Consider the following 25,290-nt stretch of genomic DNA (forward strand, 5'->3'; position numbering starts at 1 on the left):
CATGTACCAAAATAATACTTATGCAGCTGTTCCTTATAAATTGTAGTTGTGCTGTTACTGCATGAATGCTGATATTTAATACATGGTACATATATACATACATGGTGTACATATAATTTGTGTGTGTGTGTGTGTGTGTGTGTGTGTATATACACAAAATTACACAGGTGCCTCAACAACCTCCAAAGTTCAGTCTTAGACATTGGTTGCATTTTCTACTTCTTGTGATCTAAGTAATCCCAGACACATTCTGTGATGTTTATATCTGGACTGGGGTGTGACGTTCAGGTCTGGGGTAGCCAGTCCATTGTTCTAAGAACACCAGAATTCTTTGTTTGATGATCTTTTTTTGTCTACTTCCTTTTCTCATTAACAGCTCTGTGACAGCTACACATCCTTTCAGACCCTTAGTGTTGAGTTGTCTTCTCATAGTAGAAAGATGGACAGAAACACCTGTGATTTTTTTGCTGATCTGAAGCAAGAGTGGAGCTTGACTTTCTCATATCTCTCAATGTTAAAAGCTTTAAATGCTGTTTATCTGATGGTGATAGTTTTGGTGGTCTATCAGGTTTTGTCCAGTTGTGCCATTATCTCTACAACTTTTAGTTTTCAGTTTCAAAAACTGTTTTTTTCTTATTTACCTTTGACTTTCTTCTTCCTCGTGCAAGTGGATTATATGTTATCTCCTGAAAAATAAATAACTTGTACTTAAATAAATGAAAGGTGGTCTTTGACCTTTTGCACTGACTACTGCACACATTTTGTTCAGTAAAACTGTCACCTTTTCCAGGTGTTCCTGACAGTTTGTATAAAGAAAATGTGAGTAGCAGTTATGGCTGCTGAAGGTCTTTTGTTCATGTAGATTTTTTAAGTCATTCGCACGTGATATTGTTTTCTGCAAGTTTGTCAGGCTTTAATGTGTTACGTTATTACAAACCAAGAAAGAACACATGCTTGTTCGTTACAAAACATTTTGAAAGCTAGGTGTATACTGCCCAAAACTTTTGATGAGCAGTATATGTGCATGTTTATGCATACGTTTGTGTGTACATGTAGTGAGCCATTCACTGGGCAAACAGATTTAAACTGGTATAAACATGCTTCTTGTTTGTACCTGCATATGAGTGTCATGCACATACGTGCATAAACAAAGAACACTGTTCAAATCCCAGTGCGTTAGCCCAGTGGGTGGCTGTGATCCATGGGCTATTTTTACTCTCTGGACCCCAGTTCCTGCCGAGCATGGTGAGGAGCACACATTGAACGTGGGGTTCACCCTGTGCCTGTGTGTTCACTGACGCTTGATAGGATCTGACAGGCCAAAGTTATCTTCGACCCTGAAAAATGCATGGGGGCTTTGGCTTTAAACCAACAATGAGCTCATCTCTTTTTGGAGGCAGCAGCTTGCACTAAATGGCTAGTTGTTGTTTGTGCTAATGCTGATTCATACCGCTTCAGTATTATGTAACAGACAGTAGCATTGTGAAGAGAGAAGACCAACACATGGAGAGTAGTTGATTTTTTTTCTTTTTTGGATAATTAATAAATTGAGGACATTTGCAAGGAATGATGAGATATTCAGGGTGTCTTGTGATGTTCTGAGGTCAGGCTAATCTCTGATAACAGTTGTTGGAAGAACAAAACGTGCAGTCATCTCAGTTAGAAAATAATGGAATTTAAAAAGTTCCTTTTTTCCTAAGCATGAATAAACTCTCATTAATCCCAGCCATACTCGGTCAATTAGATTTTCATGGATAATTAAGTGTTATCCACTTCAGCACTCTATAATATGAGCCTCAGTATGACACAGTGTCTCATTGTCTATATCACTATAGGGTAATCTAATTTGACTGCTTGTGAAATGGGTTAAATGCTCTAATTGAGGGTCAGCCTTCCCTTGTGGCTCTCACAAACCCCACAGTTAGTCTTTTCTTTAGGTATGGCACTGACATGAAATGTTCCAAAGCTATAAATAGCCACCACTTTTGCTCTTTCACTAAGAAAAAATAAGAGGATTTTACCATGAACATCAAATACTTGTGGTAGATGCTTATTTGAGCTTGCTGCCAAGACTTAAGAGTTTCCATCTTTGCTGCTGACTGATTTGGCCCAGGATTAGTGAAAGGATCTGGTCAGGTATTCTTGACATCAGACACATTCTTTCAGAAATGTTTGCTTTAGCTACTCTTACTTAAAGCAAGCCTTCTTGATAGTAAAGCTAAATAACACATTACCACTGCACTGATCTGATTATTTCATTTAAATGTTAAAATGTGGCAGTTAAAATGTGCTTCTGTTGAATAATGTCAAACTAAAATTTGTTTTCTTTTTATAGCACTTTCCTAATAAAATGTCTTCTGTTTTGGCCATTGTTTTGTGGTCAAAGTTCATGATGGTAATTATTTAAGGGTTTTCATTTAGGCAGAGTTTTGTAATGTTTTCCATAAACTGGTTTTCTGATTTTGGGGATTTTTTTGTGAATTGAATTAAAACATTTGCTTGCTCTGTATATCAATTACATATTGAAATATTGAATATAGCACATATTGAGTAGTTGCATAGCAGACCAAATATCATTTTATGACATGACCCTTTATTGTATAACATTTGTGATCACTTGCATTTACTATATTCCTCCTTTGTTACTGAAAGGAAAGCTCAAGCTTAAGGCAAAGTTATATAGACAGTATTATTTGCAGAGCCCGGATTGTTATTTTTTCTATTGATCATATTATACACAATGAATACTGTCTCTGACAGCTTCTTAGGCTCTTATGTTGCTTAACCAAAAGCAATACCATTCCCTGCGAGTGCCTGCATGTAATTTCAAGAATATTCTTTTTGAAGGCAAGAGCATCACGTTTGTGTTTTTTGTCACTTCAGAATCACTTACTATGAAAACATACATCGAGAGTTTTTATGTTTGTTAGTGTGGGTACATTTCTCAGCTTTATTATGGTGTAGCGTGGCGCTTTTTGCTTTTCTTGAAAAGACAGAGCCGGTTGTACTTGTGTACATTCTTAAAGCTTCTGAATGTTCTTACTGTAGTTCCTTTTGCAAAGGAATGTTTATTATATTGCTGATAGGATACAGCGGTTAACTATGCTCCAGAGGTGGGTAGTATGAAGATATTTATCGTTCTTGTTTGGGTTAATTGTTTTTATTTGAAGGAGTGCTATTTTCAAATTGCACAAGCTGCAATTTGTCAACAAAGTTGCCTTAACAGGTTTTAAGTGGGGACATTTAACCTAATAACATTTAACTTGTGAACTGCCTGTAGATGAGTTAAAAACAAATGGCCATGTGCTGTGTACACAACAGTGCAGCCACAACTAACTGGTGATTTGGTGCACTACGATCAACGTTCAAGCCTCAGTACAAAAAACGTAGATGTACTGGTCTACTTGGCCAAATTATTTGGTCCTAGTTATTATGATAAATTGTCACAATATGCATTTCTTACCATATTTTGGATACCATCACTGCTTAAAAAACACTGGTCAACTACAAGAAATGGATTTGGTGCAGCATGTGAAATGTTGAATAAAGATCATTGTATTTATAGTTTTGATTTTATCAAGTGTGGCTCCACTTTTTATTTTTGGCTATTCCAACTTATCGAACATCCACAAAATGAAATACCTTCATATTGTTGTGTCTTACTCGCCTCTTCTCTGTTTAGATATACAGACTGCAAGCTCCCACCTGGTTAGTACGAGGACCGAGGTCACTCATACTAAGAGCATGCGTGCCGAGGACCCTGCGACCCTCGAGCAGAACATGGCTGCACAGAAGATACGCATGGACGAGCAGATGTCCACTGCTCTACACGGTGAGATCTTTGTACATCCTTGACACTTTTTGAACACAGTGCATCAAAGTAAGCACCAGGTTAAACTATATTAACTCAAGGGATGTCTCTGTCCAATCTAAAAGATTCGTACTGAAACCAATGGAGGCTAGGTGACATAAACAGGCATTATCCACAACTTGTGGCAGTGAAGTGCATTTCAGGAGCTAACAAGCTGTCTAAATGTTTATTTTAAAGTGGAGAATGAAAACAGTCTAACGGTCACTTGAAATATCTGCCGCGCCAGTGTTTTGACTGCGGTAAAGCAGAACTATGTAAAATTGTGGCGATTACACAGTTAGAACGTTCAGAACCGAGAGGAATGTTTCTACAAACTTGAAATACGACAGTAGTGTGTTCAAGACAGCATTAAAAAAACTGGACTAAAAACAATTTCTGTCAGTTCACATATAAAGTGATTTTACTGTGGCAGTAAATGATTTTGTAGAATGTCGTACCTAAATCGGACTGGTTTAACTGACTGTAATATACATGAAGTGCACACTGTGCAGCTATATTACCAAGAAGAGTACAAATACCTGATCAGACTCTGTATCTGCATTTCATGACATAATATTAATGAACTGTAAAGGCAGAAATAATGCTTGATCTTATGGTGCCTAATCAACCCCATACTGCAAATAGTGAGAAATCGATTAATTTTTTTTTGACTCCCAATGGACAATTGTCCAATCAGAATTTCTTTTATAGATAAAGCTAACTTTCTGATTGGTTAGGATCTCAGAAGCTGAACTGAAGTGTCAGATTAAACACTAACATTAGGAACTGAGAGTGCAATCACATTTTGATTTTCAACAGGTGGGATAATTTTTTAAATGAATGTTAGCTTAGCGCTAACATACTACTTGTATCCCATAGAGGTGCTAGCAGGAATTAGATTATTTAGGTGTCCTTTTTCCCTTGTTTGACCAAGATTTTGCATTTATGGCCCAAATAAAAACCCCACTGACTATTATTGACACTACAGATCAACTATTGGTTTTGCTTCTGTTATCAGAATGACTGTTCGAGAGAGGCCTGAGTAACTGAGCCCTTGTGTGTTTTTGTTTGAGGAATGAGCAACAGATTAGCACTGCAGGCCACAGAGCTCTGTTCTCACCTGTCAAAATAAAGGAAACGTGGATAATGACTGCTTTTGCCATATATGTATGCAGACAGAAGAGGAGAGAGGCAGGCTACATGTGTAAGGCATGTTCTGGCAGTTCACAGAAGTGTTCTTTTTTCGTTCTGTGTGGAGAGAGGCGGAGGTCCTCTTTGGTATTTGGCAGCACAGAGCCTGTAGTTAAAATGTTTGGGATAACTTTGGGTTTGGTACAAGTTTCTATGCCTTGCAGAATCAGTCTTTTTTGAAACTCTTGCGTTTGATCCTTCATAAGATTTGTGTTTTTTATTTCTTAAAAACGTCATTATTGTTGGATAATTCCTTTACAAATGTTTTTCAATTCAGGAATCTGGTGTTTACTCTTTGGCCTGTCATCAGATGTTTTGATTAAAAGGAATGTTTTATTTTATTACATTTTTTTGATGTTTTGTGAAGAATGTAAGCTTCCCAAGGCACTATGTCAAATAAGAAAGCAACTAGGCAAAGTACAGCTTATGGTCTTGATTAGTGGTTATTGGCCAGTGGAAATGTTGAGGAAGCTTGCTCATTTCCTAGCAATGCCAGTAAAATGTGTATGGTTCACTTTGCATGCCAAGCAAGATTGTCAAGTGTTGACAGCTGGTTCCTATCAGATCCTGGTATCAGATTATTGGTGTGTTTCTGTGCAGTTCAGCAGTAGCTGCATGTTTGTGTGCTCCACCTGGTGGCTTAGTGAATACTTGGTTCAGAGTCAAGCAGATATAAGGTAGCTGATTTTGCGAATCACAAAAAAAAAAGTATCTCATTTTTATTCCGAGTTTTGGTTTTCTACATTATTTGAACACAGCAACTGTCCTTTACATTGTGTGAAAATTTCATGATTAATGGACCAATAAAAATGCTTCAAAATTGCTTGTAATAAAATGTCTTTACATTAACATGCATTAAAAGCAAAGAACGTTTTACTTTCTCCTGTAAAGCTGCCGTTTTGGAGATGCTTGTTTTTTGTTGGGCAGTGACGATATGCAGGATGGATCAAGCCTTTTGGTGGCCCTAAGCAGGATTTTTTGGGGCCACCCAAAAATTAAAGGCTAGCTAATGACAGTGATTAGCACAAGCTGTCTAAATTATGTACATTTCTAACTCTAATTTGTGTATTACTGATGATTGGTTGCTCATCTGGGGTTTTCATAAGTTACAATTCACATTACAGATAACCTTTTGAGCATTCTTGATCCGGGAGTCTGTTTCACGACGCAAGGGGTCTGCCTTGCTTACCCAGCTAATTTCAAGCTTATTTGGGTCCAACCCAACAAAGCAAGCTGACTGCAAGTTTACATATTAGAGATGCAGCAATATAGGAACTGTGAGCTGCGGGTAACAGACATTTTTCATGTACGTATCCACCAATGCCGATACATAACTGTTGGCGGCGTTGATGACAGTGACGACAGCATTGCTTTTTTACCGTTATAAATGCTTTACTTTCTAATTTTTAGGTGGTATGATTTCATTTTTCCTTCTTTGGCAACTCCTCCACAAGTTTCACACGATTCACTGTCACAAACGACATGCTTTCACGTGTACACGCACAAGAATTAATCAAAGTCTGACTATCTAAATCTAGATTAACAAAGTTATTAATCTCTGTTGTAAAACAAGTTAACTGTGTCTGTGTTTGTTAGGTTTTGTGAAGCTGAAACTAAACAGAAAACCCATCTAAGCAGAACCTGCTTCATTAAACAGACCCCAGACCGACATCTTTTGTCAAACTACAGGCCAAAACAAATTGCATAACAATAACACCACAAAAAACAAATCATACATTTATTTTTCGTTTTCTGTTCATCTCCTCTTTTTCTTTTCTGTTTTTCAGCTCTAGATATGTGCCTTCTTTTTGAGACATGATTAACCAGTTACTTTTTTTCCCCTCACTCTAGCATCTTAGACAGAATAATGGTAGAGTGACCCAGAAGTTATTAAGAGGCCCTCCTGTAGAAAAGCACAATGCTCTGGTGATGCTGGGCTGATGTGATAAAATATCATTAAGTGATTTTATTTTAACCCTCTACAAATAAGTGTTAAATTTCTCTGTAATTCTAATCCAAGTAGATTTAGTTCAAACTTATACATTTTATAAACATTTATGTATCGGCATTGCCGAAATGACGGTTCCCATATTGGTGCGTCTCTGATTTGTAAACTTGCTGTCATGCAGTTAAACTGGTTGTTTGAATGGCTGAGATTATCTGTTTTACCTCTCATGTAGGTGGTCAGAGCGCCCTGAAATCCATTATGAAGAAGAAAGATGGCCGCCAGGGGACCAACGGCACCAAAAAGAACCTGCAGTTTGTTGGCGTAAATGGAGGGTAGGTTCTTGAAATTTCGAAATATCTCAAAACTTTGCACAAAACTTTAGCCCAGTTTGTGCTGGATTAGTTTACCTGGTGAGGTACAGAATATGAATTATATCAACAATGATAATTTGTAATTTTCCTCCTCTGCAATATCAGTTGTTTTTATGAGCAACCACTCACAACTACTGACCACCTGTAATTGGCTGAACGTGGAGCCTCGGTCATGCTTGAACTGATCACACAGTAGTGTAACATTAAAACCTGCTAAAAGACAGCCTGCTAATAGGTGCCCCATGCCAAAATGAGGTGAGGAGTGTGCTCCCTCATCCAGTGTCGTAATTTCATTTGCGCTAATGCTTGTGTGCATAGAGTTATAGTAGATTGTGCTCAGCGCTTATAACAGTCACCTAACGCTCACATGAACATCCAAGCTATGACTTTTCAGTCAGGGTTGCCTGTGGTACCTTGGGGAAATTACACAGATACTTTTTCTTGTAAGAATCAGCCAAACAATGCTTTAGAAATCAAGCTCAATCTAGAGAATGATCAGAATCAGTCAAGGTTGGAAAATATTTTGTTCTAAACATGCAGTTGACAATCTGCCAAGTTATTGATTTTTTTTTTTGGAGCTGTGTTGCATTTATATGATGTAAATAATATAAGACAGGTAAGTGCACACTCTATTTGAGTGCTGCTACAATTGTACCACAGTATTGTAGCATAATTATGCATGACTCATTGTGCTAAATAGCCAGCTACCTCTTACTTTTAATGTAGCACTTTCTTTGATTTATGTTATTTAAATAGGCAACTGATTGAATTTCAAATGCCAGTTTGACCGTTTAAAGAATAAATGTTGTTTATGTGGTGACTTTGGCTAATAGAAAATACTTAAAATGTTCTAATGTGTTTCCTGCATTCTTTTAGTCCACCCAGCGTGCCAGTTTGCTTGTAAACATTCTCCATAACCTTCACTGTTCATGTGAACCTATTCCTCCAGGTATGAGACAACGTCAAGTGATGACTCCAGCTCTGAGGAGAGCAGTTCTTCAGGCTCGGAGGAGGAGGAAGAAGAGAAGGAAAGAGTGGGGAGTGTAAAGGAGAAGATAAAGGAGGAGTTCAGTAATGAGGGAGCAGTGGATGTGGAGAGGGATGTGGAAGATTTGGGTCAGGACAAGCAGGAGACCAGAGAGAGGTATGTTAGTATGTGAAGTTTCTGTTGGATCCAGTGTTGTTGAGACAGTTCTACTTAGCTCTTTGCTCACTTTGAGTGTGAGTCTGTGTGAATGTTTACAGGAATGGATGTCTGCGTGTCTGTGTGACAGACTGTATGTGTGGAAGACCTCGGGAATAGATTTCTGCGTGACTCCATACGTGAAATATTACTGTTGTGAGCTACTGTACAGCTGAAGGCAAATTCCTTGTGCATTCCAAAAACAGTTCTTTAGAGCAACGCTGTGGTTCCCTAAAAAATGGATGTTTTTTTGAAGATCCTTTTAATGCTTCTTTATTCTTGTAAATGAAAAGTGTGTGAAGCTTTTTAAAATTTTGATAACCTTCACTTGATGTAAAGGTTCTATACTGGGGCTTTAATCACCTTTGCGTTATTTGCTTAAATTTGACCTTAAAGATTTTTTTCCATTTTAAAAAGCAGTGCATTTTAATGTATTTTAAAATTCCAGAGTCTGATCCACCCGCACCAGCGCAACACATACTAACACACCAACACCACATGAGTGTCTCTGCAGTGCTGATAATTATCCACGATCCAAATAATCCCTGCTCTCTTGTGGTCCTGTAGGGATCCTGATCATTGAAGAACAGGATAAAAGGGGGCTAAGAAAGTGTGCAGAGAAACAGATAGACTACAGTCTGTAATTGCATAACTACAAAGTGCAATAGTAGAATGTATTTATTCCTTTCGGCAACTTTCATTAACATTATTTTCATCATGTGAACAATGGGTGTAATAGCTGGAAAATGCTTTTATTTTAGCAAGAGAGCCATCAATGAAACTTACTGTTTCAAAGCTTAATTTGAACTAGAGGGTTACAGTCGCAGGTTCGTAGCAACAGTATGCGATCAGCTGGGCTTCATGGTGGAACTACGCGTGCTTCAAGGGGTCAAACAAGTGAAATGCATTAATAGTATTTAAAAACATTAGTGAGGTTAATCATTTAGCATGTAACTTTGATACCACCGTTCTATACCAGTTACAGTTTTTTTTCTTTAAATTTGACTTGCAAAGCCAGTTTTTAGTTCCCATTTATGTTAGTCATTATAAACTCTGAGGTACAAAACTGTTCTACATGAACACTGAATTAGGCACTAGGGATGCTGACAGTTGATGTGGTGAACTTTTGATTTGTTGATCAATTGAATCAGTGATGCATACAGATATATTCCATTTTATGCTTTAAATTGTAGTGCACTAGATGGACTAATCTTTGGAGATGTCCATGACATATCTATGATGCTTTCTTTGTACCTTCTAGATATGAGTTAAGTGAGAAGATGCTGTCTGCATGCAATGTTCTCAAGGCCCACCTGAGTGACCCCAAGGCTTTATCCAGCAAAGATGTGGTGAGCAAACCTTTCACCTGCTTATCCAGATAAATAAAACGGATGATCATCCCCTGATCTACAGTAATCCCCTTTCTCTGAGCCCAGTCCACAACTGGCCCTTTCTGTCTTAAACATCTCACTGCCCTGCAAAACCTTCTCCTTTTCTAAACATGTCAGCTTTATTCACCACCATCAGCATTCTTGATGAACAAATGAGGGCTTCATATCAAATTAGAGTTTTGGATAGTTCTTTGTGCAGTGCTTCACTATGCCTGAGGCATGAAAGGGGGTATTTGCTCCTTTGTGGCTAATGCAGTGTAAAAGAATGCTGCAGTAACAGCGAGCAGGACCGACCTGAAAGCCCAAGCTTTGAGCCAGATCCAGCTGTGCGCTGGCAGGGTTACGGAGTCCAGCCTGAACCCAAAGCCGTGGCTGGCTGATGTTGTAGCCAAATAGGAACTTTAATAGACTTACCTAAGACTAATTATGATATTTTAAGTAAGAATTAGACAACTTTGCTGTTTCTTTATACCTGGATAAATTTGTGTAGATGAGAGTTAATGTTTGAAGTAGTTTTACTGTTTAACGTTAAAAAGAATACAAAATTTGTCCTTCGTTACTTTTGGCTTTTCTCCTGAATGACTTAGTTTCTTGATGTACAAATAGACTGGTTGTTTCATAGGCAGACTAGGCTCCATTAGGAAAATGACATAAATGACCAATTCATTACCATCTTGAGGACTAACAGAAATTAAATGTTCACAGAAATAACCAAGCCATACAAATACACATCTGAAAGTGGAGAAAGTATAATTTAAAGAATAATCTATACAAAAGAAATAAAATATTACAAGCAACATGCTGCACACTGACAAAGCAGGTGTCTCACTAGCTCTACTGTGAGTCCTGTGCAGAGATGGTTCATTACAGCACAGGCCTATACAAGTTTATGGGCAAATTCTGTAAGTGGGACAGTAACGGTCAGTTTATTTGCAGCAGTATGTTCAGTTGCTGGCTGTTACACTTTTAAAATGGTTCCAAAATGGTTCTAGGGAGATTCAGTTCTCATAAAAACCTTTAATTGGCATAGAACCTTTACATTACATGGACATTCTTTAAACTTAAAGCTTCAGAAAAAAGCTTCTATATACTTGCACATTTACAGAAATGGTCGTGGTTCTCAACACAGTCCTCAGGGCCCCCTGGCCAGTCCATGTTTTTGCTCTACCCTGGCTCCCCTCACCTAAAGCAGGTATTCTGTGTTTTTTAATATCTTCAGGTGTGTTGGTAGTTGGGAACCATCTGAACCACTGAAATGTCCTGCTATGACATCGCTCCTCTTTTTGTCACCTTCATTTTTAAGGGGGGCTACATATTTTGTTTTCTGTATGGCCACATATTTGTTTTCTGGATGATGGAAGCAGCGTGAAAACTGAAAGGAGTGTAGTGAGTGAGCAGATATTAATCAGTTCTGCTCATGCCTTTTCACAAGTGTGGGGTTACCGAAAGTGTCAAGAGCATGCTGGTAGATGCTCCAAAAACGATGCGGCATGCCCTCATTTGTTCATCTCTGTTTGCCCTCTATTGGGACAGCATGTCTTTCAGATGAGGAAGAGAGTTTGGATGGGTACACACAGAGATAACAATATTTATAATTTCACTTAAGCACCATTCAAGGTACCCAAGGACACTGTACAAAGAAGATCAAGGAAAACCACTTAAGTACATTTTAAAATGTCAGAAAGAAAAAGTAACAGCAATTGAAATACACCAGTATAAACACAAAGGTATTATAGACTAAACCAATACTCAGTTGAAAGACAGTCAATGAATGTTGAAAAAGTAAAATCATCCTAGCATAAATAACCTTAGTAGGGGGGGGGGAAAAACAACATTTGTCTCTCTTCTTAGCACATCCAGCACAAGAATCCTCAGAGGTGTATAAATCCATAAAAATGTTCTCAAAGTCAGCCTGAAAGCAGAATTGCCTGTTTTACATTGTTACTTCATGTCCATCGTCATATTAAACACAATTGATCATACTGTACTACTTAAAAGACAAAATTCTTAAATTCCATTATCTTCAACTGGAACGCCTCCTTGCAAAACATTTTATGAGTTTTGATGACATCACCTTGCAGATGTGGCCGGGGAGGTTAATATTAACTAATAATAACATATTTCATGTATCCCCATGACCCCCATTTATCATTGCGTTAACCGCTAAGTTAGTTTGGAAAGCCACACTGATATTGACTAGGAACTATGCCACAGTACAGCAGAAAAATGTGTTACGATTTCAATTTCATGTCGACTTTACGTAGATGTAAGTGGACAAATGTACTTAGTTAATACCCACCTCTGAGTACAGAGTACTGATCTCCTGTTCATTACTCCACACCAGAATCGAAGATGTTTTTATCTTCTCAATTGAGTATGAAACACTGATGCTCTTGATTCTTTCCTCACAGAGGACGTGCATGAACACGGTGCAACACGAGTGGTTCCGCGTGTCCAGTCAGAAGACGGCGGTGGCAGCCATGGTAGAAGATTACCTGAATGCTTTCCGGAACATCTCGCCTGCCCTGCTGCAGCATGTGGTTAACATGGCTGATGGCAATGGCAACACGGCCCTCCACTACAGTGTCTCCCATTCCAACTTCCACATCGTCAAGAAGCTGCTAGACGCAGGTGAGCAAAGTTACTAATAGCTCATGCCTTATATTCGAAATAGGAATTACTCAACGTGCTTACAGTTTGCTCTGCACTTTACTGCGGTTATAAATCTTGTCGTGCTGTAACTGTTGCTGTTTTTTCAGCTTTTTTAACTCTTTTATTTATTTTTTAACTCTTTTATTTTTTAACTCCTTATTTATTGTGATTTTTTTTTGAATGTCACATTGATTAGTTTGTATAACACATTAGTGGTTGCATTGACTGTTCATTGTCAGCAGTACCTGTCAAAAGTTTGGACACACCTAATGGAAAGTATGTTTTTGTACACTAATCATAAAGTCGAATTCCAACAATTCTGCATAACTAGATTGTTAACATATAAACAAAGTCTTTCAGAGAGGTTTAATGTGAAATGCACCACACTAGACAACATTGCTGAGTCAGAATAGTTCAAAGTGGTAGTGATAGCCATCAGGACAGTTTAATGACTCTAAAAGCTACATTACAAGATAGCCATTAAATTCATTGGTTACCAATACGTTGCTTGATGTCTGAGATGTTGTTTTATGATAGTTTTTAGAAAGTTTGGAGGAAAAAAAAACATTTTTGGTAAAGAGATACATGCAGGCCTTTGTAAGATAAAAACTTTTTCACTGGTTGTTTTTCTTTTCACTGGTTGTTTTGAATGGTAATTAAAATGACTATATTTGTGCTGGATATATATCACCGTTGTAAAGAAATCTGAGTTTTCTCTACAATTAACCATTTCACTTCAATCCACTTGTCTTAGAAACACATTTCAAGTACAAGCTTTTAGATAAAGCTTTATCCATCAATTTTTCTACATTTTCTCATAATTTATTGGATGAGACGTGAACAAAGTGAAGTTGATACCTATTTTAAAATTTGTTAAGGAAAAAAAAAAATTCCAAGATTGTGCAAAAGCATTTGTATTTTAGCAATGCCCATTGCACGAAATTAAAGAAATGTATATTGAAAAATGCTCTCTGCTTCCCCCATGTGACAAGTGGAAAGAAAGCCCTTGAATGTGAATAGGTGTGTCCAGACTTTTGACTGGTGCTGTATGATTTCACTGTGCAGACAGTGCTGACTTTGTTGTCTGCCTAACTAAAAAACTTGATGATGCACTAATTGCCCATCCTCCACTTCCTCCATCCTCCACCTTCCATAAGAAACCCCTCTCCACATTACTTCAGTTCTTTGCAGCTTCTGTGAATGGCCTCTGATGCTGTGCATGATGAGGTGCCGGCACTTCTCTCTCAGAAAAGCCTGTTGTCAGCTCCTCTTTGTCGCCCCACTCTTGACACCCTGTGTTTCGAAAGAGGCCCCCATTGTCTCCATTGTCCGCTCTCATTCTCCAAGCTAGGCCCCACGGCCAGTCAATAAAAACTGCTTTAGCCCTACTCTTCCTCCTCATCTGAAAGCTGTGCTGTCTCAATAGCTTGCATGTAGAGTGTCTCCCCTTCTTGAAGACTAACAAAGGAAGTCCTTCCTCCAGGAGCACTGACTTGAAGGGTGGGCTGTGGACCCTCTCTGATGTTCCGGTTCTCTCTCTTTTGTCACAGACGTCTGCAACGTCAATCAGCAGAACAAGGCAGGCTACACTCCCATCATGCTAGCCGCGTTAGCTGCTGTTGAGGCTCCTAAAGACATGAGGGTGGTGGAGGAGCTGTTCAGCAAAGGGGACGTCAACGCAAAAGCAAGCCAGGTCACTGTGACCCCAGAATGACCTTTGAATTTTGAACACGAAGAGTGTTTAGCGTTAACTAGTAAATGAAAAAGATAACCACAAATCAAATTTCCTTGATTTTCTGCAGATGTATATAATAGGTGATGGACAGTTTGAGTTCACTGGTAGTTTTGCTTTAAGGCTAGCATTGTTAGCATGCTTTGAATGTCTTTTGAAAATGCAATTACTAAATAATGTGTGCTGAAGTACAAGCAGGTTTCACTTCTTGTTAGCTTTTGCTGTTTTGATTTGTATAAAATTACAGCAGTGTAAACTACACATAGAGAAAAACAGCTGAAGAATTTGACTAATATTTAAAAAATTCCACATAACTAAATTTTAAGATGTAAATAAAGTCACTCAGAGTAGTTTGATATTTGACATGCTCTGTTTTAGAGAAATTCAAAATTGTTCACAGTGGTGGTGACAGGAACCAGGCATCAGAAGGGTTTAATGCCTCTAAGAGCTCACAGAAAGTAATTATATGAAATGGCTGCAGATTCATTGCCTGAATCATGAAACATTTTGTTGAGGAATTTTTGGCCCAAAACGTATTGTATAAACTACATGCAGGGTGAAGAATTACATGCAGAATTCTTTTTTTTTTTTAGATTTATTTTTTAGACTTTACCATCATCAAGAATACATAAAAAAGTAATGTGTAGGAACTGGTCAGTTTGGATAGTAAATAAAATGGCTACATTTGTGTTGTTAACTGCGCAATCCATGGTTTCTGACACCATCACTGTGAAGAATTGTGACTCTTGAAGTTTCTCTACAATCCATCATTTCACATCAAACTTCTCTCAATGACTTTTCAATGAGTGAATTCTTCAGAAATTTGTGGAATTTCCCTTAAACTTGTCTACTTATGTAGATAGTTTTGGGTATTTGCTTTCTGATTCGCTTGTGACTGTATTTTTTAGCACTGAGTATCAGATTGGTCCAGATACATAAATGGCTCTGATGTATGTAGCTACTGATATTTTTGAGCCATTTCAAAAAATGAAATGGCTGAAAAACATACTTTAGAGCTGTTTGCTTGTAAAGTCTTCAGCATGGTATGTCCAGCTGAAAGTCTGAAACTTGTTATTGGTCTTGTTGCTCTGCCCTTCCTAACTCTGTCCCTGGCCCCTCTGACCTCCAGGCTGGTCAGACAGGGCTGATGCTGGCGGTCAGCCACGGGCGGATGGACATGGTGAAGGCCCTTCTGGCCTGCGGTGCCGATGTAAACATCCAGGACGATGAGGGCTCCACGGCTCTCATGTGCGCCAGCGAGCACGGCCATGTGGAGATTGTCAAACTGCTGCTGGCCCAGCCAGGTTGCGACGCCACACTCAGTGACAATGTGAGTGAACACCAACTCATTTGAAAAGAAACATCTGTGTTTAAAGGACCATATCATGGAAAATTTTTCTAGCCCTTTTTTTCCTAAAACGTACAGTTCACTCCCTAGTCCATGCAGTTCATTTATGAGAACTAAGCTGTAGAGCTAGTTTTAAATTCATTGTAATTGTGATGACACTACCATGAACATATTGTTACTTACCAAAGAAAAGTATCTTCAAAATGGCAACTTTACAGGAGAGGTTAACATAGAGATTTTACTCACTTCTATTTGTCCATTCATCATGAAAATTTCACACAATGTAAATGGTGGCTGCTGTTTTCAAACGATGTGGAAAATTAAAAATTGACAAAAATGGAGACATGTTTTTCTTTGGACAGTGACATTATTTACATACAACCACCCCCTGAACCTAAACAGACACTCTGTAGCTGAGTTATTGCAGGAGAACACATGGAAGGAAAATGAGTAAATGATTAAAAGAAGTGGCATTTTTAAAAGAATGTGTTTTTGTTCTAAGTCCCTGAGGATTTTAACAGTTCTTTCAGAATTTATTGTGGCTTGCAATAAATGAAAGCAAGTTTAGAGTTCAGAAATGCTGGCACTTATTTTATTTTATTTATTTATTTTTGCATGATGCTAACTGACTGCAAAATTAGGCATTTTGGATGATTCATTTGTTTCATTAAATGCATTATATACATGCAGCTGTTGACTGATTGTTTTTGTGGTTTGTGTAGGATGAAAGTACTGCTTTGTCCATTGCTCTGGAAGCTGGACACAAAGACATTGCAGTGTTGCTGTATGCCCATGTCAACTTTTCCAAAGCGCAGTCACCAGTAAGTTACCTCCCCTTCTGCCCTGTAACTTGAGGTTTTTCCATAAAACAGTATCACCCACTGAACATTTGGAATCATTATTTAAAACTTTTGAATTCATGCTTTTTATAATATAAAACTAAAGATGACACAGTACTGCTTTTTCTTTTGCAAGGCCAATGCCAATACGTTTAGTATCGGCCAATACAGGACCGGTGTTTTGTCTTTAAAAAATGATGATCTAATAGTAGGCTAACAAGCTCAAACTACTCAAACACCACACTACCCCACAGGAACAAATACACAGCTAACAATGTCACACAACGAATGTGTGAGCTATTTCAGGGTAGAATTGTTAGAGGATAGCACCAGGTTTCATCCTTCATTCATTCATTCATTCATTCATTCATTCAATCATTCATTCTCAACCTCCAATATCCATTTCAGGATTTTCTGTTGATTTTCTACATAGTATTGGATCAGAAACACCTATATAAACATTCACAGAACCCATAAATAATCATATTATCATAGATCTTCTTGTTCCCAATATACCTATTGAACATCTAGTTTGTACTATTTAAATCTACATTATATATTTATGTATGTATGCATGTATGTATGTATGTGCATTTACAAACATCTCCTCTTGTCAGCCCAGTATTATTTGTAGTTATCATTCAACACCTGGTCATTATGTTAAATCAGGCATGCTAATGATGAAATGTGCCAAATCTGTGTGATGGCTGGGGGCCTCCAGGAGAAATCTGAAACCAGACTTCTTCTTCAAACTGACTCAAAAGACATCAACTTCATTTTTGAGAAAAAGGAATCTGTGTGTGTGTGTGTGTTAATATGACAAGTGATTCCAAACTTTTGAACCTTATTATCCCTTTTGACTCCTTGGTGTTTTAGTATGTCTGTCATCTCCCACAGGGAACCCCTCGGCTTGGCAGGAAGACTTCACCCAGTCCTACCAGGCGGGGCATGTTTGATTAGAGAAGCCGTGCACCTCCCTCACCCTTTCACTGCTGCTATTCCTTATGGTTCATTTGTGCCTAGTGTTTATTTTCTGCGATCCTCCAAACCCCAGCAAAGAACTCAAACAGATGCCTTTTGTATTCAGCACTTTTTCTGACTTCAGTTCAGCATGTCTCTCAAGATTTAAGAGGACTTGTCAGCTAGGAGCGAGTTCCATAATACACTTTTTTGTGCCTGAAATCACCAGCAAGTGCTACATGTAGAGGAAATGTCTGCTACAACAACTTTGGAATTGACATCAACTGGAATTTTTAATGGAGCAAACTTCAATTCAAGTAAAATTAATGTAGATATTGAAGGTTATAATATATATCCATGTTCTCTTTCTTCCACTGTCTAATTTGTATCTACTGGCGCCTTTTGTTTTTAATCATAAATCAATTCTAAGATATGGCCGACGTTGCCTGAACTCAAGCTTTATATTTTAACCCTGTATATACGACTCGGTTTTGCAGCCTAGAGGGTGTAAATCGATTTTCTTCTGTCAGAGTCCTGGTAGACATATGCAATGGATATGAGAGGTTGGATTACAAAATTTTAAACATTACATTATATATCTAGATTGGACACGGTCCTTACTTTTATACATGCCATTTTTATTTAATCACAGTATTTTGGATATTTACTATTACGTCCTAACAGAACACAGAAGTTAAATATTTATCAATTAAAAAGTTTTTATTACAGATAATTGTATTTTCATTATATGTAAATGTTTACAATACATGGACATGTAGATTGGAGTACCCTTCGCCTGGTAAATAAACTTCTATCATAGACTTTACGTGGTACTTTTCTCCGAAAATCATTGTTCAAAATTCCTGACTTTCCCGTTAATAAACTTTACTAAAGTACATGATCTGGTCTCAATCATTTAGCTTTAAAATGTCTCGTTAATCTGTCAAACACTGTTTTCTTCGGTAAAACACAAATCAGCTCAGAAGCTAGTGATGAACCTGTTGGGTTTCCAGAGCAGTGCAATGCCTCCCTCTACTGGATTGGACCTCTAACTGCCACTGTGGGAGAGATAGTGAAGTTCCATTAATCGATATATACTGGCAGTCAAAAAGAGTTCCTCACATGCATGTATATCCTGCACTGATGTTTAGCAAATGTTTTGATGTGTTTATCCTGTCTGTTCACTTTATAGTACAAAAACCCCTACAAATGACAGATATTCCAATAAGACAATGCAAGATGCCACCCAGTTCATTAAGTGAAATTCAAATGCAACCACTGAGATATTGTGGGGCTGCGCTGGGATACATGTAGAGAAGAAAAATCCAGACGAATATGTGGGAAGCAGTTCCTTTAACGTTTACATACTGTTCAGGTCAAATTTGACCCCTTTTTATATTCAAAGGATGTGAAACTGCCTTAAATGTACAGTTTTACGCCTGAAATTGATATCTGTTCTTAAAGGGACCCAAAATAAATACCACTCATTTTTATACGTCGCCACACATCCTTGTACATAAATTTGTTGCAGGTTACTTCTGACCCTGATGTATTAAACGAGATGCAGGCTCTTTAAAGGATATCTTGAAACAGTGCAAGTACAGTAGAGGGTTAGACAATGAATAGTAAGCGTTGAATCATTTTGAAAAACTTTAGGAAAGTATGACAATGCCACGTTTATCAGCATTTTGTTGCTCTTCTATTCTTGAAGACAATACTTTGTTTTTGGCCTGTTATGGCACACTATATTTTAGGTTTTATTTTTATTTTCAATATGTTAAACTCAGCAAATAAATAGAAATTGTGCACAAAAATTTGCAGAAAAAAGTTTTTCCCTGTAGAGGAGGTTAACTTATTTTCTGCAGTTGTACACATAGTGAACCAAATAATAAATGTAAAGATGTCAAGATGTGCTCTATCAGCGACTTTTCACTTGATGATGCAGTTCATACCATTAAGTGCTATTAAATGTTCAGAGGGAAATATCAACATTGTGAACCTTTATGTTCCAGTCTTGTTCTAAATTACAAGGTTAGTGGACTCATTTTTATTATTTTGAAGGGACTCTAGGTTTAGCCTGTCCCAAACACCGTCATACTTTTTTGCCTCACCAAACCAACCAACAAACAATTCTGTTCTGTTTCTGACTTGTTTCTTTAATTACACCATCTGAAACAGCATTTTCTTGCATTTCCTGCCACAAACAAGAATTATACCATATAATTAAATTGTTTTTTTTGTTTTTTTTTCAACAGAAATGGATCATAAAGCAGCTATAAAGTAGTGGGTAGAAACTGCTATCTAAACCCAGTAATATAGTGTTTCATCTGTGCATTGTCTGAGAGAGAAAATAGACTGCTGTAGTTCATGTATATGGAACATAAAGATTAACTTGCCTGTTCTTCATCTTTGTGCTTGTTTTTGAGCCGAGTGTATCAAGGCTAATACAGAGAAACCTCATGTTAAAAGTGTAAAGTACAACTAGATGGCAGGATTTAAAACAGCATTTCTCTGAATTTCATCATGTCTTGCTGTATAAGCCCTAGTATTCCCAGCAACAATTAGCTTACTTTAACTTCACCAAGCAAATAAATTGTTACAAGAATGTTTTCTTGCAAAGCAATTGTTACAGGAATGATAAGGGACTTGTGGACAAGCCATACTAATGCAACAATGTGACAGCTGAACTGCTATTTCGATAAATGGACATGCAAGTATCAGCGAAGGATGATGAACTATTAACCCATTCATGCCGAACAATAAATTAATTTTCTAAGGAAAAATGCTGCAAAATGTAATGTGATGAGTCTAAAGCAGGGGTTTAACAAACTCTGTCACTGGGGCCAAAGGCAATATTTTGGCAAGGGCCAAAAACACAAACCAGTATACAAATAAAAAAGGTAGGGAAGGGTTCAAATTGAGTTTTTTTTGTTTTTTGTTTTTTTTATATATATATATATATATGTATTTTATAACTTTATACTATATTATTTTACCAAAATATTTATGAATACATTTTTAAAGGAAAATAAGAGTTGAAAAAGTCACATATGGTGTAAAATATTTCTTCTTTTATTGGGTGAGAATATACTTAAGCTGAATTTCAATCAACGTCCTCAAGGAACAGCTTTTAGGCATACTAATGTAAAACGTATTCGGGTTAATACATTTTACATTGGTATGCCTTCTAACAATACCCATTTCATACTTTTATTCACAATCAAATTTGGCTTTTCTGTTGTTTTGTTGAACATGAGTAGTCCCATGTGACCAAAAGACCAAATGTATCATGATAAATAAACTTACTTTTTTAGCCACATAGTTTAATTGACATTAACAAAAATATTAAGATTTGTACTCAGCCACACTCAGAGAACATACTATAGCTATTAAAAGAGACTCAAGTCATGGTGCTTTATTCTCCAGCTGTTGTTGGCCACAGCTACACTGTACATAAGCAGTGTTCTCTTTACTAACACCTTGTTCGCTACTCAGCTCACGTCTGGCCCTCTCTCTTTTTCCACTCACACACACACACACACATCTCCCTGGGCGGAAATAGCCACGTCCTTCACAATAAAGGCCTTATCCTGTAAATAATTGCTAAAGAACTAATAAGCTAAAACTAACATGTAAACTTTTCTTGAATAAGTTACATATGATGGTAGAACAAGAAATTAAAAAAATAAAGATGTGGACACTAATGGGTTAACTGCACTGTTTGGATAATGTACCTTTACTGGTAGCAATTGCACAGCTTTGTTAGCCAAGCCTGATGAATGACAGCATCTGAGGTCAGTAGTAGTTCATTGGCATGACTTGTGCACATGCATGGCTCTTTACGTAGATTATGATTTGTAAACAAATACATAGGAATGCAAACTAATCTGATGACATAGACAAATCTGTCTGACTGTTCAAAAATAGAGCTTTTAAAAGAAAATTCACTTCAAGCATCTAACTGGCAGAGGCTCCAAAACCACATACAACTATACCACACATCCTAAATACACTACTAATGCTGGTGTGCAATTTTGACATAATAAACAGTATGACAGTATTTGTGGTTTTGGACACAGCCTTACTGATCGGGCTGTCCGGTTCCAGAAATGTTTGAGTCGACTCGACTCTGAATTCAAGTGACAAGAATCGACAGAGTCGATTCCAAGAGTCGATTATTTCACACAATAACCTTGATTCCAAAAAACAAGACATGGAAAAGACATATGTCAAAAATAAACAGTACAATATCATGTTTGACATTAGCATTGAAATTTGGAGAGCTAATGCTAACTAAATTACCTTAGCTGACTAATGGGGCTGTCTCAGTTGTACCTGATTCTGCACTGTCAGCTGCTTCAGGTAGATGTTTTGGCACTGACATTAGTGTTGCTCATTTGTAAGCTAATTTGTCTCTGTGTGGAATCGAGTGCAAAGCTTTGCAGTCGACTCTCCATTTCCTGGAATGCCTGGAATCGATTCTTTTTTGGTTTCGACTCCCAGACTAACATTTAACAGGATGTAAGCAGAGGAACTAAGAAGTTTTGCATAGAAAATGCAGAAAAAAGAAGAATAGCACTGAATCTATATCATTACATCTGAGGATTTTTTAGGGTCTCACTCTTTTAACCTCTGGTTTAAACATCCAATAAGTATCATCAGATGCAAGCCGTGTAGTTGTATAAAGAGTTTATTTGGTGTTTTATCTTGAAAAAAAGATATGTTTAAATGCCATGTTCAAATCAACTGTATTTGCAAGAGAATGCAAAATCATTGCGTGGGAAAATTATTGAGGTAATACAACGCCATTACCTTTCTTTCTACCAAGGCCCTTTATGGGCTTCGTGGAACATCAGACTGTAAGTTAACTGAAGAATATGAACATAACATTATTTCAAGAATAATATCTTGGGTGGCCAGGTTGGTAACTTTTGTAAAAGCTTTACAAAGCATAAAAATGCTACCATTTGGTGCTCCTTTACAGAGGCATCTCTGCATTAGCCTCATGCTAAACGTTTGGCTTTCTAAACTTTTGCCTTGAAAACAAGCTGACACCGTGTGCTCTTTACAAATGGCCGTTCAGAAACTGAGCCTTTATTCGGATATGTGTCTCTTTTTTTATAAGCTAGCTGTCAACCAATGCCCTGAGTGGGACGGGAGCTGAACTCCCACACGGCGCTTTGGTATGCCGAGGAGGATCGCCCTAAAACAGAGAGAAAAAGGGTGACACCCTGTTAGTCTTCACTGAGCTAACAGCACCCACGACATCTTTTTTTTCCACGTATTCTCTCTGTCATGAGCGACGAAGAACGGTCTAAGCAGCAGCTCCTGGATGGCTCGGCATCGCTGTCGCCTTCACCGGGCACCAAGAAGCAGCCCCGCATGCCCAAGTGCTCCCGCTGCAGGAACCACGGATTCGTCTCACCTCTGAAGGGCCACAAGCGCTTCTGCAACTGGAGGGACTGTCAGTGCCAGAAGTGCAAACTGATAGCGGAGCGCCAGCGGGTGATGGCGGCTCAGGTTAGCTTAGTTCAGTTTAACTTAGCTTAGCTAGCTGCAGCTCTCTGAGGGCCGACTGAACTCTCTCTTACAATAGAGCCAAGTTTTGTGTGGCCACAGCACCATTGTGGCTTATTTTATTTTCATTGTCGATTAAAAACATGATGTTTTTGTCCATCAGATGAATGTTTTTGTTGTTTATTTTAGATATCGTTAGCTTAGGTTAAATTGCTAAACGCCACAGCGTATCCTTCAAACGTCGAATACAGTTAAGTTATTCAGATGTGATGCAGTGGAGGCATTTAACTTAACCCTTGCAGAGTTTTTAATAACTCGAATGCTTTGTAACTGTTACATGTTTATTTCATAACAAATTTGATTATTTAGACTGAAAGATACAGTTCGTAGACACAATGTTGAGCAGAAGTAAAACACTGCTCTTTTTGCGCCATAGTTGTCACTAGACCATAGATGAAAACTGAGAACAGCTAAACATATAGCGAAAAACAGCCTTGGCTGTTACATTCAGCCAGTATAACATAAAGTGACTACTTTAGGCGGAGTTAGTAACACTTTCTACACTTGAGTTAAGTTATAATGAAATTTTATAGAGTGAAAATGATATCTGGCACTAAACTCATTCCCAATCATCGGCAGGTCTTGAAATGTTCCTATTGCTTTTCGTTATAGGTTAGCATTATCGTTATATATTCGCTTTTAGTTATATCATTAACTAGTTCAGAGTGGTCAGTGCCGCTTTGTTCCGTCCTGCTGCACTGTTCAGTTATTCATATTAATAACCAGACTAACCCAGCGTACTAAGATGTAGTTTAAATGTACAGCAGAGCTTGTAAGGTTTTGTCTTATCGCTGGTTAAAGTAAGTTTGTGTTGCTGAAGCAGCGCTTGGTTTAGTGCTGTCAGCCCGCTCGCGCAGTCTTGTCATTTCAAATTCAAATTTTAACGGAAAAACTCTGACAGCCGTTACTGCAACAGCTAACGTTACAACTGAGAACATCAGTTATTCTGCTTGTTCTTATAATTATTTTCCTGAGGCATATTAGCTAACCTAGCTAACAGACTTACAAGTGGTTACAGTCTGGAAAAACTACATGCATTGATAAACTATTTTTTATTTTAATTTATTTCATGAAACCCAAAAATGTCAGCCTAGTTCCCTAAGGGTCGAGGTAGTTACATTAGCCAGCCAGGCCAGCAAAGGTTATGCTAGCGTGAACTTTCACACTGAGGTAGGTTAAAATTTAACGTAAGCTGTTATTTTTGTCACTGTAATTTAGTGTTTGAAGCAGAACTGTGAAATGGTGATCTAATCTCATCTAATTCGAAAGAAAAGTCAACGTTAGCTGTAACTTACCTTCACTGGATAATGAAATTCTTGTGTCTATGTCAACTAACAGGTTAGCTAACGTTAGCTAGCTGACGTTCAGGTAAGCAGACGAGAGTTCTTATTCCATATGTGTAAATACATAATCAGTAATGTAACTAACTAGGAATTAGATGTAAAACCTCTTAGTTATCAGCACTGACACAAAGTAATGCCCATACTTGAATTGATTCTAGAAGTTCCCCATACATATATTCCCATATTGATGATTTTGCATTAAATTCTCTGTAAAAACTTACAGATTCTTAATATTATAAAGATTTTTAATCATTATGGCATCATCTACAGCTCTTCATCATTCTGGACAAATCTAACGTTGCATAATTTTTTATAGCTTCCAAAAAATTTGTTGAAATCTGTGAAAGTGTAGAGTAGTATAATAGTAGACTCACTGTCTGTGTTTATTGTGATTCCAAACCTTTGAACACAAGGGTACATGAATTAGTTTTTACAAATAATGCAAAGTGTTTTAAGGGACTATAGTTTTTTTTCTTCAGGTGGCTTTGCGTCGTCAGCAGGCTCAGGAGGAAGAGATGGGCATCTGCACCCCAGTGAACCTGTCTGGTACTGACATTGTGGTGAAAAATGAGCCAGGCAGTGAATATGTGTTTCCTGTGGGAACTAGGTCCCCCTCGTCCACTACGCCTGGTTCTGCCACTTCCCCAACTGCTTCAGGTGAGCTAAAAATATTTTCATATCAGTGTTTCCTAATCCAGATAGCCCGCATGTTTGTTCTGTTCCAGCTGCCAGCACACCAAATATTCAGTTCTTAATTGCTTGGTTCAGGTGTGTTGGAAGCTGGGATACAATGAAAGTGTGGAATTGCTGGGGTCCCTTAAAATGGGAAACACAAGACTCGAATGCATGAGGAAAATACTCATGTGCTTTTTCTGAGTGCATAAGAATTCATGACAAATACTGAA

General features: G+C 37.8%; 2 protein-coding genes across 7 annotated transcripts in view; both read left to right on the plus strand.

The window, feature by feature from the left end:
• kank1a (KN motif and ankyrin repeat domains 1a) overlaps positions 1-18,361 on the plus strand; it is a 79,448-nt gene extending 61,087 nt beyond the window's left edge. For 3 of the 6 annotated variants that reach the window (XM_036598795.1, XM_036598798.1, XM_036598797.1), the window contains 9 exons: positions 3,683-3,832; positions 7,222-7,321; positions 8,310-8,504; positions 9,805-9,892; positions 12,346-12,565; positions 14,137-14,279; positions 15,448-15,648; positions 16,389-16,487; positions 17,403-18,361. In XM_036598795.1, coding sequence (XP_036454688.1) covers positions 3,683-3,832; positions 7,222-7,321; positions 8,310-8,504; positions 9,805-9,892; positions 12,346-12,565; positions 14,137-14,279; positions 15,448-15,648; positions 16,389-16,487; positions 17,403-17,465 — 1,259 coding nt within the window. In that variant the 3' untranslated portion in view covers positions 17,466-18,361. The remainder of the gene's footprint in view (positions 1-3,682; positions 3,833-7,221; positions 7,322-8,309; positions 8,505-9,804; positions 9,893-12,345; positions 12,566-14,136; positions 14,280-15,447; positions 15,649-16,388; positions 16,488-17,402) is intronic. The other 3 variants (XM_036598793.1, XM_036598794.1, XM_036598796.1) reach the window with 1 other exon arrangement.
• A 4,393-nt stretch (positions 18,362-22,754) lies between these two features.
• dmrt1 (doublesex and mab-3 related transcription factor 1) overlaps positions 22,755-25,290 on the plus strand; it is a 30,681-nt gene continuing 28,145 nt past the window's right edge. The window contains exons 1-2 of the mRNA XM_036598800.1: positions 22,755-22,985; positions 24,865-25,042. Of these exons, the coding sequence (XP_036454693.1) occupies positions 22,761-22,985; positions 24,865-25,042 (403 nt within the window). The 5' untranslated portion in view covers positions 22,755-22,760. The remainder of the gene's footprint in view (positions 22,986-24,864; positions 25,043-25,290) is intronic.

This window comes from Colossoma macropomum, unplaced genomic scaffold, assembly GCF_904425465.1.
Source record: "Colossoma macropomum unplaced genomic scaffold, Colossoma_macropomum, whole genome shotgun sequence".
Taxonomy (NCBI): Eukaryota; Metazoa; Chordata; class Actinopteri; order Characiformes; family Serrasalmidae; genus Colossoma; species Colossoma macropomum.